The sequence below is a fragment of the Marmota flaviventris genome, chromosome 10 (genome assembly GCF_047511675.1).
Source record: "Marmota flaviventris isolate mMarFla1 chromosome 10, mMarFla1.hap1, whole genome shotgun sequence".
In the NCBI taxonomy this organism is placed as follows: domain Eukaryota; kingdom Metazoa; phylum Chordata; class Mammalia; order Rodentia; family Sciuridae; genus Marmota; species Marmota flaviventris.
Genome location: NC_092507.1, coordinates 39,494,571 through 39,508,050, shown reverse-complemented (window position 1 = coordinate 39,508,050; position 13,480 = coordinate 39,494,571). Strand labels below are relative to the sequence as shown.

General features: G+C 38.7%; 1 protein-coding gene across 3 annotated transcripts in view; it reads right to left on the bottom strand.

Moving 5' to 3' along the window:
• Positions 1-7,406: 7,406 nt before the first annotated feature.
• Elavl4 (ELAV like RNA binding protein 4) overlaps positions 7,407-13,480 on the bottom strand; it is an 83,049-nt gene continuing 76,975 nt past the window's right edge. The window contains exons 5-7 of one of the 3 annotated variants that reach the window (XM_027944965.3): positions 12,637-12,862; positions 11,034-11,072; positions 7,407-7,734 (exon numbers count right to left, since the gene is read on the bottom strand). In XM_027944965.3, coding sequence (XP_027800766.1) covers positions 7,407-7,734; positions 11,034-11,072; positions 12,637-12,862 — 593 coding nt within the window. Of the gene's footprint in view, positions 7,777-11,033; positions 11,073-12,636; positions 12,863-13,480 lie in introns of all 3 variants that reach the window. The other 2 variants (XM_071618733.1, XM_027944973.3) reach the window with 2 other exon arrangements.

Below are 13,480 nucleotides of genomic sequence, written 5' to 3'. Positions count from 1 at the left end.
CCTGTCATGGCCAGACACCAGAGAGTATCTGGTTGCTGACAGGTAATCAGAGCCTCTTCCAGGCACTGACTGAAGCTACTGTGTTTCAAAACATCTTACATTCAAGTGAGATTCCCAACAACTTGTTCCCACATGTATCCTTACTATTTCTTCCCTCCCTTACTTGAAGGGACCTAAGGACGTCTTGATCTTTTACATCAGGGCATTGACCACTCACTCCCCTTGTCCAAAGGGCTTAGCCCAAGCTCTCTTCTGGAAACTCTTTCTGGCTACTGCTTGATTCCTACTTTCCATTGAGTGCCAGGAATTTGACATACTGTATCTCTAATTCTCCGTTTTCTGATCAGTAATCTTAGAGACATTAGATGATTTGCCCAGGGATCTGAACCCAGAACTTTGGCTAGAGCTGGTCCTCTTTCCACCACTCTCATTGTTTCCTAGGTTCAAGAACACTCCTTCTGCTTCCCACAGATCTTAAAAATTACTTGAAATTCTCCTTCCGGCACAGAGGGCATGGCTGCATCATTTTACGTGTGTCTTGTCTTTGTAATAAAACTCAAAATTTCTATTCTGTGCTTTTGTTTCTTATCATAACTCACCCCTCAGTGTTCCACACAAAAGAATACAAGGGAAAAAAAGAAGCTGGACGTGTCTATTTACCTTGCCCCTAGCTTAGTACCTGGCATATGGTATGTGTTCAAAGTAAGGATTCTAGTGTAGACAAGGATTAGGACTCAGGGGAGCTGTTCCTCAAGCTCTCACCTTTGCATACCTCATATCCAGTGTGTTCAACAAATGGTGGTGTCACACTGAAAGTCATCAATGGGTGGTTTAGTGGAAAGACACTGGATTAGAATTAGATGACATGTATGTAAATTCTAATTCTACTACATGCTATGCAAACTTGGGTATGGTATTTAACTTCTTTGGTCTCTTTCTGTCAAGTGCAAAATGGGAATTATTCTACCTACTTCCTAGGATAGTTCTGAGAATTCAGGGGCAACAGAGATGGTGAAAGGGCACTCACCACCGTGCTATTGGTTTGCACAATGCCTTCCTCTCTTGGGGGAGACCCACAGTGCAGCTAAGGGCAGCTAAGTTGGCTTAACATTCTTATCTTCTGTCCTATCCTCAACTCCTTTCTACCTCCATGACTCTTGGTGGTTAAAATAGAGCAGCTAACAAATAATTTCATTTTTGAACACTACTGAACAATAGTGCTTCAAAACTATCACCTTTAGTTTTTGTTTGTCCATTTGCTTGTAAAACAATGATATTGAATTGGTTTTTCCATTAAAGATCTGGGGAGGGGTTTAGCCTGAGGCACAGTGCATTAATGTAATTTCTCTGGTTCCATATATAACAGGACTCATCTCCACCTTTAATTGAAGTGAGGACCATTTGGTAATTGTTTTGAATTTAGTTATACAAGAATTGGCTCAGAGCCACGGTGTTGTAATTGGGTGGGGGGAGGGTGTCTCAGAGATCAGACAGACCTGGGTTTGAATTCTTGCTTCATCACTAACTTACTTGCTCTAAATACCTAATCTTTGAGAGTCTCTATGTTTAATGCAAAAGGGGGATAACCCTCACTAGGAATATATGTGTGTATAGTGCCTGGCATAGTAAAAACTTAATACACACTAGTGCTCTCTCTGGAAACTTACACCTCAAGGACTTTGCTGGAAACTGTTTGAAATAATTACATGGCATACTGGTGTGTCATGTGAGTCCACTTTGCATTTGAACTACTAGTAGATTAAGCTGAACTTGCATAGGAAAGCCTTCTGGTAATTAACCTGGGGTTGAGTGATTTTAAGCTAGTTTTCATTCTGCCGCAGAAACAAAAAAGATGAGACTGGAGAAATGCTATTCCTTTAATTGAAGGAACACTTTTATGTTCTCAGGTCTATTTTAATCTTAAGTGCCGATTATGCATCATTCTCTCATGTTAACGGACACTTCTATAAGTGATCTGCACAGAGAGAAATATGATTCTTACATAAATACTGTACCATGAGAAATTATCTTATTACCTAATATGCCAAAAAGCTAATAAGATAAAGGAATGGTACGAGTCATTTTTGGACAATATTAAAACTTGATTTTAGCTCATGGAAATAAAATGTAATTTCCTTTTATTATTCTCTTCTTCAGGTAGAACAAAGGCAGGGAAGAATGTAAGGATATTACACAGCTCTGTTCTGCGAGCTCTCGTTAAGGCAGTGGGAGGGAGCCAGGCAGGATGGACTCAAATTAAGATTTTAATGATTTCCGTTTAGAAAACTCACTCTTGCTGTTAATGCTATCCTGTCAGGTATGAGTTTTAAATTCACAGGTGAAAAGTAAAAAGAGAAATTTCTTACTCAGTTGTCTAAATGCTTGCCTCTATGTGCTTGCCTGTGTTCATCCATTAAGGAACAAATGAAAAGCACATAGAGAAAGTAAGGATAAAACAATCTCAAGGACTGGAAGTTTCCTGAATTATCTATGGCAAAAGGCAATTGTGTGTTGAATTTTACAAGGTTAAGGTGTTCAAAGGATATGGGCCTCACAAAATTTTGTGTTTCAAATGTACTTTTATATGCTGTTCTTGGGGGATTGAATGTCTTATTTACAAATAAGCAAATGATGGTTGATCTTATAATTTTTAAAAATTCTTTTTTTAGTTGTAGATGGACACAATACATTTTTTATTTATTTTTATGTAGTGCTGAGGATCGAACCCAGTGCCTTCCACATGCGAAGTGAGCACTCTACCACTGAGCTACAACCCCAGCCCTGAATGTTGATCTTAATGAAAGAAATTTAAACAGAACTCAAAGTTGATAAAAATTTTCTGGCTATAATCACTTGGTTAGTGTTTGCTCTTCAGTATGAAGTTTTGATGCTGGTAGTGATGATGTGGGATAGTGTTAGACACAAGAACATACCTTTTTTCATTCTTCCTTCCTATCACTTTGATAGAAATAACACTAAGTAAATGCCATCAGCCTTCTATAACACGCAATTTTTCATCCAAGCAAAATATAATGGACCTAGGACCTTGAAGAAATTTAATAATCTCTGCTTTCCTGTGATTTGTTAGTCGTTTCCTACAAACACCTACAGAAATTATGTATGTTTTCTCAGAGATTTAGGTAACAGGCTTACACTTGCAGCAAGGTGAATTCTTTATTAGATGTTAGGCAGACGCATTGTGCACATGCTGGGAAGGGTTGGCAAGACCATTATGTAGAATGCCCTCCTATGGGTATTTCTAAGACCTATTTAAAGACCTACAGCTATTTGTGAAACTTTCAGATCTGTTGTATGCTAGGGAATGAACTGTCTGAACTGGAAAGATTTCACCAACTTCCAATATTCCAAAATAAGGTATTCATCCTTGTAAGGTACACGGAAATGACTTAAGGAGCAGGGGTGGTGATGAGTGATAACTATCACAGGTCTGGCAGCAACATTTTTGGAGCCTACAAACATGTTTGTGAAACTGTATTGTCTCTGGGGATAGTTATTTGTTTGAATACCCATTTTTCTTGAGAAAAGAAACAGGGGTTTTTCTTTAAACTAAAAGAACCTTTGAGTTCAGCTATGTGAGGTTCAGGCTGACTTAGAGGTTTAATATTTAGCTTGGTTAATTAAATCCCATTCTTTGCCCTGAATTTAATTATCCCAACCAATGTGGTAATTTAATATAATAATAAAAAAGGGGTTAATGAGAAATGGAAGAGAATCTGACTATTCGTTCATCTGGCTCAGTGGGGGCATTTATTCTTGAAGTGTCAGTTTATGGATGGTGATGTTTTATAGGGTATTATGAATTTTCAATTAGTGAGAAAATGAAAATGAAAGACAGACAATAGATCATCAATGAGTGATCATATTAGGAAATCACTAAAAAGCTCATTCTGTAAAGTTCAGGGCATATTTTAATGTGACTTCGTGATAAGGTAGGCAGTTTCCTTCTTCCTAGATTGAGCTTAAATTATGCTCTTTCTACACCAGGTGAGTCCTTGTTTAGGGTTTCTACTCAAGAGTAAATTTGCTATTTCTAAACAATGACGAGTGTGACAATAAAAGGGTGACCTTTCTTGTTTAGCTGTCACTTTCAGTACAAATAGTCTGCTTCCTGAATACTGTGCAGGTTCTGCAGTCTAGCTGCTGAGAGAGGTTTGTAGAATCAGACTCTGATTCAGCTCCCAGCTGGAAACTTGCTGGCTGTTTCAAGTTATTGAGCCTCGGTCTTGTCATCTGTGAAATGAGGATAATGCTATCTACTCCTCTCAGATTGCTGAGAGGATAAAGTGAGAGCATGTGGAGGACACCACACAGGCCTGCTTGATATATAATAGATGCTCTGCAAATGGTGACTCCTTGTCCTCTGAACAAGTCACAAGTTTGCTTATAAATGAATAACAGACATTAACGTTGTCATGATACCACGCAGGATGCCAAGTGTTCTGGCTTATCAACCAGAGCAATGCCTCTCAAGCTTTAAATCACCAGTGATTCACCTGGGGATCTGGTTAAATATAGATTTGCATTCAGCCCGAGATTCTGCATTTCCAACACACTCCCAGATGATGCTGATACTGCCGATTGGGGACTTTGCTTTTAGTAGCATGGAACTAGGGCAATGACTTCTGAATACTGAGTTGACTTTGAGAGACTGGGCTAAGTTGCAAAACAGAATTTTATTCTACTTTTTCTTTTCTTCCTGATTGAATGATAAAAATATCTGGCAAATCTGCAGATGCTACAGAAAAAAAAAGTTTGAATGAACACATTTAAAAATTTGGGAAGCTCAAATTCATTCTACACACTTTCATTTATTGTCTGGACATATAAAGTACAAATAATTCAAACACAACAAGATTATGGAAAAAAAAAACAATTACAATACTTTCTCTCGGAAATCATCTAAACTAGCAAGGTTAACATGAAGTCATTCATTTATAACTAAAGTATACAACTGCCTGGTCCTAAGATTTTTTTTCCTTTTTTTTCCCCCAGATTGAACACATTATAGAGAAGAGATTTTGGCATGCCTTTCCCACTAATGCTTAGCAAATGCATCAAAACTTTGCCAGCAAACTGCGTTCATTCATAGCAGGTGACGTAAAAAGGTTTCCCTGAATGTTGAACGAGTGTTCTCTGAACTGAAATCTGGTGTTTTTTTTCCAAAACCGAAAAGAGGAAAAAAAAACAAAAAAAATTTAAAGGAGGAGTCTATGATGCAGCCTTGGTTCTCATTATCTGTCTACCACCACGACGACTACTACAAAGTTTGCTTCTTCAGTGTGAAAACAACAGTCCTGTCTACATGCACTTAGTGGGCTCAGCATGGGAAAAAATGCACAAAATAAGCACAAGTTATAAATAACCATAACGTTTTATTACCATTAAGACTAAACTTGTATTGAAAAGATTTTATATAACAAGACAAGAAAAGCAATAGCAAATTTAACTATCAACTAGATTATGCATAGCGAGTAACTGTTTCTATTACCCAGGGAAGAGCATGAACTCTTGTATTTTTTTTTGTTTTGTTTTGTTTTTGTTTTAAATATATAACCGTACAAAGCACAAACATACTAAAATGATCAGTGCACTGGACATGGGAGAGTGCTCCCGCAGTCATTTTGTTCCCTTAGCTCTGTTTTGTTTCCCCAATCTGAATTACATTAAAATAAAGACCCAGTTGTTTTTATTTTTCTACTGTGCAGTAAGAAAAAATATTCACAACAAACATGACAATATATCAAACAATAGTTCTACACAAGTTACCTTGATACCTCTTTAACTGTCACTTAAATATCATAAGAAAACATTTTAAGACATATACAAACAAAACTAGCCAAGTGTTACAACTTATAATAAATTAACCCAAAGAAAAAATAACTTTATATATATATATTTATATTATATATACACATACACACACAACAGAATGACACAATAATATGCTTCTTCCCATAGTTTAAGTAAACAAATAAGTAGTCTAGCCAATCTAGCTATATTTGATCTCGGCCATAGGCATCATCACATCTGCGATTAAATAAATAAGTGTTTCAAGCAACATAAACAGTGTTTCAAATGTACCAACACAGCCCAATTCTATCAGCATGGGCTACAAAGTGAATTTGAAAATTGCTTAATGAATTTAAAGCAAATGTATCTTTTGTTTTCCTTTCCTAAACACATTACATTTAACTATGATACTAAGGTATATAAATAATTTCGTAGCACCTACTGCTCAAACTAAGGAAGTTTTAGATCAAAAAGAAAATTAATCTTTTTAATTTTTGTTCTGCTGACATCCCATACTGATGACTTAAAGAAAAACTGTCTTTCAACTCATCTCCTTGCTTTTGGGTTTTGACTGTGGGGAACTGTGGTACCCTGGGTAGAACGAACACTCCTTTCCCCTAGTAATTAATAATTTATTATTATTATTACATGCTATGAAAAGATATGAAGATCATCTGTTTATAGCCCATCCTTCAAAAAACAGTCTACGAATCCAGTTTAAAACACACATCTTGATCTCTAAAAAGTTACCAGTGCAGTATGAACGCGACAAAGTTGTCAATTTCCCCTAAATTAGCCAGTCAAAATATTTTTTTCTCAAATCCAGATTCTCTTGTAAAAATTCTTTATATTTTATAAAAATAGATTTTTCTTGAAACCCATTTTCAGCAAAGAGACCACCTCTTTGGCAACAATGTTAATGTTATTAAATTGTTAATGTCATCAGGTATCCCCCTTTCCCCCATCCCCTAACAGAAGACTGTTTTAGTTCACATGATATAAAAGAAAAAAGGAAAAATAAAAAAATTTGCAAAAGTTTTTTTTTTTTTTTCATTTTTGCAATTTTTATTATTCCTCTTTAATTTGTGTGGGGGTTTTTACCAATCTGATTGGATCAACATTTTGACAAAAAAGAAAAATCTTTTTCTTTCTTTGAATCCCATTACTTTGTAAAAATTGTTTTTATTATTTTTTTTTGTTTTTTGTTTTTCTTCTTCAAATGAGCGAATGGTCATCTTAAAAAGACCCACCTTCAAGGAAGGTAGCAAAGTTAGCTGGCTGGGTAAAAATCCCTGCACATCGCTATCTATGTATATTATATTCAACAACGACAGCTATGAAAGAACATTCAATGCATCAAAGGTATTTTTTTGTTTTTTTTTTTTCTTTTTTTCTAAGCATTATAAAATCCTTTCCTGGTACACCTCAGGATAATCCAATGTTTTAATACTTAGGCAACACTGGCTTATAAAGTCCATGGTTGAATATAAGCCTTGAAAAGTTTGTTTCTCTCTCATTTGTGTATGTGTGTGTGTGCGCGTGTGTTTTGTTCGTATATATTTATATATATATTTTAATAAGTAAGGATGGGAAATTCAGGACTTGTGGGCTTTGTTGGTTTTAAAGGAAACTTGCAACACTCTGTCTCCCAGGCGATACCCGTTGAGGCTGGCGATGGCCATGGCTGCCTCATCATAGTTGGTCATGGTGACAAAGCCGAATCCCTTGCACTTGTTGGTGTTGAAGTCACGGATGACCTTGACGTTGTTCACTGCGCCGAAGGGGCCAAAGAGCTGCCAGAGGACGCTCTCGTCGGAATCTGGGGACAGGTTGTAGACGAAGATGCACCAGCCTGTTCCTGTGTGACCAGGGATGTTCATTCCCACAAGGCTTGTCATCCCATCAATGGTGATTGGGGAGAACCTGGGGGGACAAGCAGAAGGGGGGGCTGGTCCAGACATCAGTCTGACCATGGAAAACACACAGATGCACAGACACAGACACGGGGCAAAGGGCTGAGTGAGTGTTTGCAGGAGAGTCTTTAGGGTTTAAAAACCAAATGCAAAAACTAACATCTGTGGCATTTCTTCCAATGGGAATGGCTAGAAGGCTAAGGCATGTACATGCCAAGAGAAAGGCCTAGGTCAATTCCTAAAAGGCTTGAGGGACTCCCAAGTCTCCCAGAGCAAGTCTATCACAGTTCTATCACAGTATATATTCATACGTTGTCTCCTCCCACCTCCCCCAACCCTGCAATAGATAGTGAGTTCTCGGGGAAATGACTCTATTTCAAGGCTTATATTCTATTGTTCTATTTATCTATTCAGTAGAGCGCACAAGGGAATCTCATAGACACAGTGACACATAGAAGACACTCAATAAATATTTATTGATTGAATAAGTGAATAACTCATTGATTTCAGTGCTTCGGAAATTTTATTTTGTTATTTCTAGGCAGAAATGGGGGATGGCCCTTGAAGTATTCAAGTCTACCATCTTTGCAGTCCCTTGATTTATGGCTGTCAAAGATCTCTTGATATTATTGAGGATGGAGATACATGAGAACGAAGAGACATGTCTTATTATTAATCAGATGAGTGGCTGATGTTTCATTTAGTATTTATTCAAAGACTTTTCCCCCAAAACTTGAGTAATAATAATAGAGATGTACCATTTTTTAATGTTATATTATCTGGAATTCATTTCTAAGCATCACTGGAACAAGATTTCAAGTGGTTTATGCATTTATACATCTTGAATTGCTGTACATTAGAAAAGCATAAAATTGCCATTTGCCCTGTTTACAAGTACTTTTGTATTGGGCTTAGAATCTTCTCAGTTTTTGTGTAATCTTTAAAAGAAAAAATAACCCTTTATATTCTACTCACTGTCTGATAAAATAAACCCATGTGTGATTTATGATGGATGCAGTAGATAAAACAATTAGGATACCAGTGCCTACAGCTGAACATTATTTTTCAAAATTTTGTTTCAGACCAAATGTATACAGGGATTTTGATGCTGTACACTGACTAGAAGCTTGCTTTTCATTTGGTTGAGTTTTTTTTTTTTTGGGGGGGGGGTGGACTTGGGAGAGAGGAGGAACAAAAACTGGGAAAAGCATGGAGTAAAGTGTAACCAGGAATGTTTTTTTAATAATAAGCCAATATTCTTGGTGCTTTGGGAAGGGACCATAATGAATAGTTCTGTACCTGATTAGACTTTAGATAATATCAAATGGTGGCTAAAGATATGCTGAACATAACAACTCAATAGAAATTGTTTTTGCTACTATTTACTAAGTCAATTTTCTTTCTTGCTTAAAAACAAGATGCCGTTCCCCCCCACCACCACCAAAAGGGAAAAAAAAATATCATGGTACAGATTCTTAGAATGGCAAAAGGTAAGTTTAACTGCATTTGAATACTTATATAATATTATTAAAATTATTAGGTACTGGGGATTGAAACCAGGGACACTCTACCACTAAGCTACATCCCCAGTCCTTTTTATTATTTTTTAAAAAATTGAGACAGGTTTTCACTAAGTTGCTGAGGCTAGCCTTGAACTTGAGATCTTCCTACCTCAGCCTTCCACATAGCTGGGGATTATACGTGTGCATCTCCATGCCTAGCTGCTATTTGCTTTATTTCTGAACACTGTCTTCTCAATGGTCTCTCCTCCAACTAGGTAATTAGTCCTTTTCATTGATATGGTAGAAAATAGCTAAATATTTATCATAAGGCCAAGGCCAAAGCCAGAAAAGAGGTTTCAATTAGGACCTTGATTCTAGCTGCTGATGGCTACCAGAGCCTTTAGGTGAGAAGGATTCTAGATCTAAATCTGGGTTCAATAGAAAGAGAAAAATGCTGTTATCAATTAGTGTGTCCATCCTGAATTGGGCACTGGAGGAAGAGGCAGCACATAGGCTGCGGCTGTGTCTTCCCTGGTCTCACCTGTGTTATTAGGTATCACTCTTCTCGTGGCATTTGGTGCTACCTTGCTAAAATCAGAAAGGAGCAAAGGGATGGGGCAGAGCTAGGAAAGATGGAAAAATGCCTGGGAAGCAGGCAGTGTGTGTTAGACATGTGGAGATAATTCACAGTTATCCTCACTGGTAGCTGGGACTGAGATTCAAGAAGCTGGCGCTCTGATAGTGAAGTCTGCAGTCAAGTTACTCCCTTGACTGTGCACTAGCTTCCAGTCAGGGTACTTACCATGCATGGCCAAGTGGTGAAAAAACTGCCTAGAGTGGGGAGTATGATGTGGACTATTAAAAAGCACATCTCTCTCCCTTGAGTGGAGGAAGGGGAATTAAAGTGTGCAGCTCTACTGAGCAATATGATGAAGATGCTCTGTTCCTAGCAGTGCAGCGGAGCTTATCAAAAGCACATATGGGAATCTCATGGACACAGTGACATAACACACTCAACTCCCCAAGATTCAGATTTCAGATGGGTCTGGAACACCCCTGTGATTGCATTCAGAGGGTCCCCAAAGCCTTGACCCTATTTAAGTACCCAACCCCACAAAAAGGCTTTAAATGAAAGAAATATCGAGTTAAAAACCCACATACATATAAAACTGAGGGAGGATTTATAATAACTGCTAAAACCTGTAACAAAAGAAAGTCCTGGTTGAGGTGCACACAGATACACTTCATTCCCAGGATGTGCTCTGATATGCACACCGAATTGGCGGTGGAAGTCAGAAAGTCATTCGTGTGTTAATTTATGCTTTGGCCAGAGCTAGTAGTCCAAAATCTAAATTTTCCACTGAAAATTATAAGATGGTCAGTCTTGATAAGCAAAATGTTCTAATTTTGATTTGCTGGAATCTGCCCTCTTAACTGAATCTTGGCATCACTAATGCAAAACAGTTGCTCTGCAAGTTTGCAAAATCAGCCAGCAAAGAGTCAGAGCTTTCTCCCTTAGGGAAGCCGTTCAGAGGACCAGATTATCAAGGGCTTGGTAGCTGTGGCACCTGAACCATAGGATAAGCTCACCTGCAAATAAAAGAAAAAGTGAAACACACAAAATGTTTTGTGTGCCCTAAAAGAAATAAAAATCAACTGAAGTCTGAAATTAAAATTAAGAATTTGACATGCTGGTGGAAGAAAAAGGAAGAATTAAAAAAAAAAGTAAAGTTAGTGAATTAAAAAAAAAATCTAGCCCCAGTCTGTGCCAACACGGACATCTGGCAATCTGTGGAGTTTTAATTACCTCTTTACGCCATAGGCCATATTAAGCAAATTGTCCAGCCTGCAAAGAGAAGGAGGGTCTTTGGGTTAATGCCTCACAGATGGCAAGATCACTCAATGGAACTATTAATAAGAATGCTCCATTTTCAAAGAAGAAAAGCTCAACAACTTTCCCCACTGCTGAGGAGTCTATCCACCGGTAGTTTCCCCCTTTCCTGCCTCTAACTGCAAATAATTCATGTTCAGGTCAATGCTAGAGTTTAAAGCAAGTGTCTAATGAATCCCCCCTTTCTTTCAAGGTCTCAATCAATCCCACTCCCCCCCACCTCTGAGAACATTTGTGTGGATTTTATTTTATATTGTGTGTGAAATTGTTAGAATGGGGTTGGGGGGCTTCTTAAATTGTTCACCTTTTGCTGTAATTAAACTTGTGAATAAAGATCTCTGTTCCAGATCAACAAACAATACATGTGCACACAATACGCATCAGAATGGATCTTTTCTGTTAGCCTAGCTACATTAAATCTCCTTACCACACACATTTGGCGGGGTGGGTGCCGGGAGTGTTTGTGGGTTAAGACTAAAAAAAAAAAAAAATAGCTTACTATTTACAGCCTGAAAACACCTCCTGGCAAACTGTCATTATGCTATAATCTTCCTCACGTTTAGTACCTTACTTGGGGACAAGCTATTCACACCATGGGGCAGTAGTAACCATAGTTTCCACCATTAGAAGCCTGCTGGAGAGGCTTTTTACATAAATACTGCATGCGCTCTCACACAAAATAAAAATTAGATGATTTGGACTCTTCATGAAATCATTAACCATTTCAGATTCATGGGGTATGGGAGGACAACTGAAGAGGCTGATTTTTCTGTGGCCAGATGGACTGTTACTATTCTAAATAGACGGACCTACTATTTTTCCCATGTGAAGTTTAACAAGAAGAAAAACCCTTTCATTAAAGAGAAGTTGGGGCGTGGGTGGAATGACATAGTTGTTTAGAATTTACTATGGTTAGGTCAAGGCTATGCTTATCTTTTGCACAATAGAGGCTGATCAAGGTTGCACTACCTTCATGGAGAAACCAGTCTTTCAGAAATGTCTAGAAGGGGAATGCTCCCAGCACCAGGAGCTTCCTGGGGGTTGGGTATCCAAAGGAAACACTAAGGCTTGAATACATCTTCTTCCTTGTCTTCAGAATGTGCTGACTAAAGAGATAAAGTTAACACTAAAAAATTTTCCTCCCCTAGAACCCAGAATTCCCTAGGAAAGGAGGATAGGACAAGCCACCCCCCTCAGGCAATGATCTGCCTCTGGGCAGTATGAAAAGCCCCTGCCCAGCCTGAAGTCTAAGATTCTGAAAAGTCACTTGTGACTACTTTTGTTGAAACCAAACTTTGTTCGGTTAAATTTTGTTTCTACTGAAGAATCTCAAGTTTAACCAGTCACAGTAGGAAGTCGCACGGGGTTTTGAAGAGCATCTGGTCTAATCATCTCATTTTACAGGAGTGGAAACTGAGGTTCTTTGCCTTGCCCCATACTTCAGAGTCATGGGCTTCCCTGGCCCTTGCCCAGCTCTGTACCATGCAGCAGGGGTTCCCTTCTCTGTGGGCATACCTACCTGAACCTCTGAGCCTGGTGGTGGAGTGGGCCTGGGTAGCGCCGGTTGGGAGACTGGTACAGCTGGGACAACAGGGCCTGGCTGGACTTCTGGCTGGGGTTGTTGGCAAACTTCACAGTAATCGGTTCCGTAGCACCGCTGGGCTTCTGACCATTCAGCCCTTTGATGGCTTCTTCTGCCTCAATCCTCTTATCAAAGCGGATGAATCCCACCCCTCTAGACACTCCTGGGGAAAATGAAAGAGTCTTTGTAAAAAGTGAAAAAAACCAAACTGGTAAATATCTTTGGGAAGAGATGAGTGGGGCCTCATGGACATTGTGTGGGGTCAGTCCACCTGTGGGGCCTGGCAGAGCCCAGCTCCCTGAACTGAAATGTATCTGCTTTCATATACACCAGCATGGCCCTGGACACATGCCTCCAATCCACAGAATACAGGATTTCTTGCATCTGTCCTCTCTGGTCCTCTACCACTTCTCATCTCCCTCCAGTTACTATAAGTGAACATCCACCAACCAGTTTCCAGTTCTCTAGTGAGTCCTCCACACCCAGTGGCTAAGTCATCTATATGAAAAGACAACTCTGACTACAGTTCAACCTTTAAAAACATTTTCTAAACCTCTTATATACCTTTTGAATATTGTACTTTGTACATTGTATCTATTCTTCACTGCCCCAAACAGAACAAGCAAGAAACAAAACCCACAAAATACCCTTCCCTGGCTCCTTGCTGCATGAGATGAAGTCTAGACTTCCTGGCATAGTATTCAGTGTCCTTGGAAATCTGGTTCCAAATACCCTGTTGAGCCTCACACCAGCTACCCTGAACTGCCTGACGTTCCTAGAA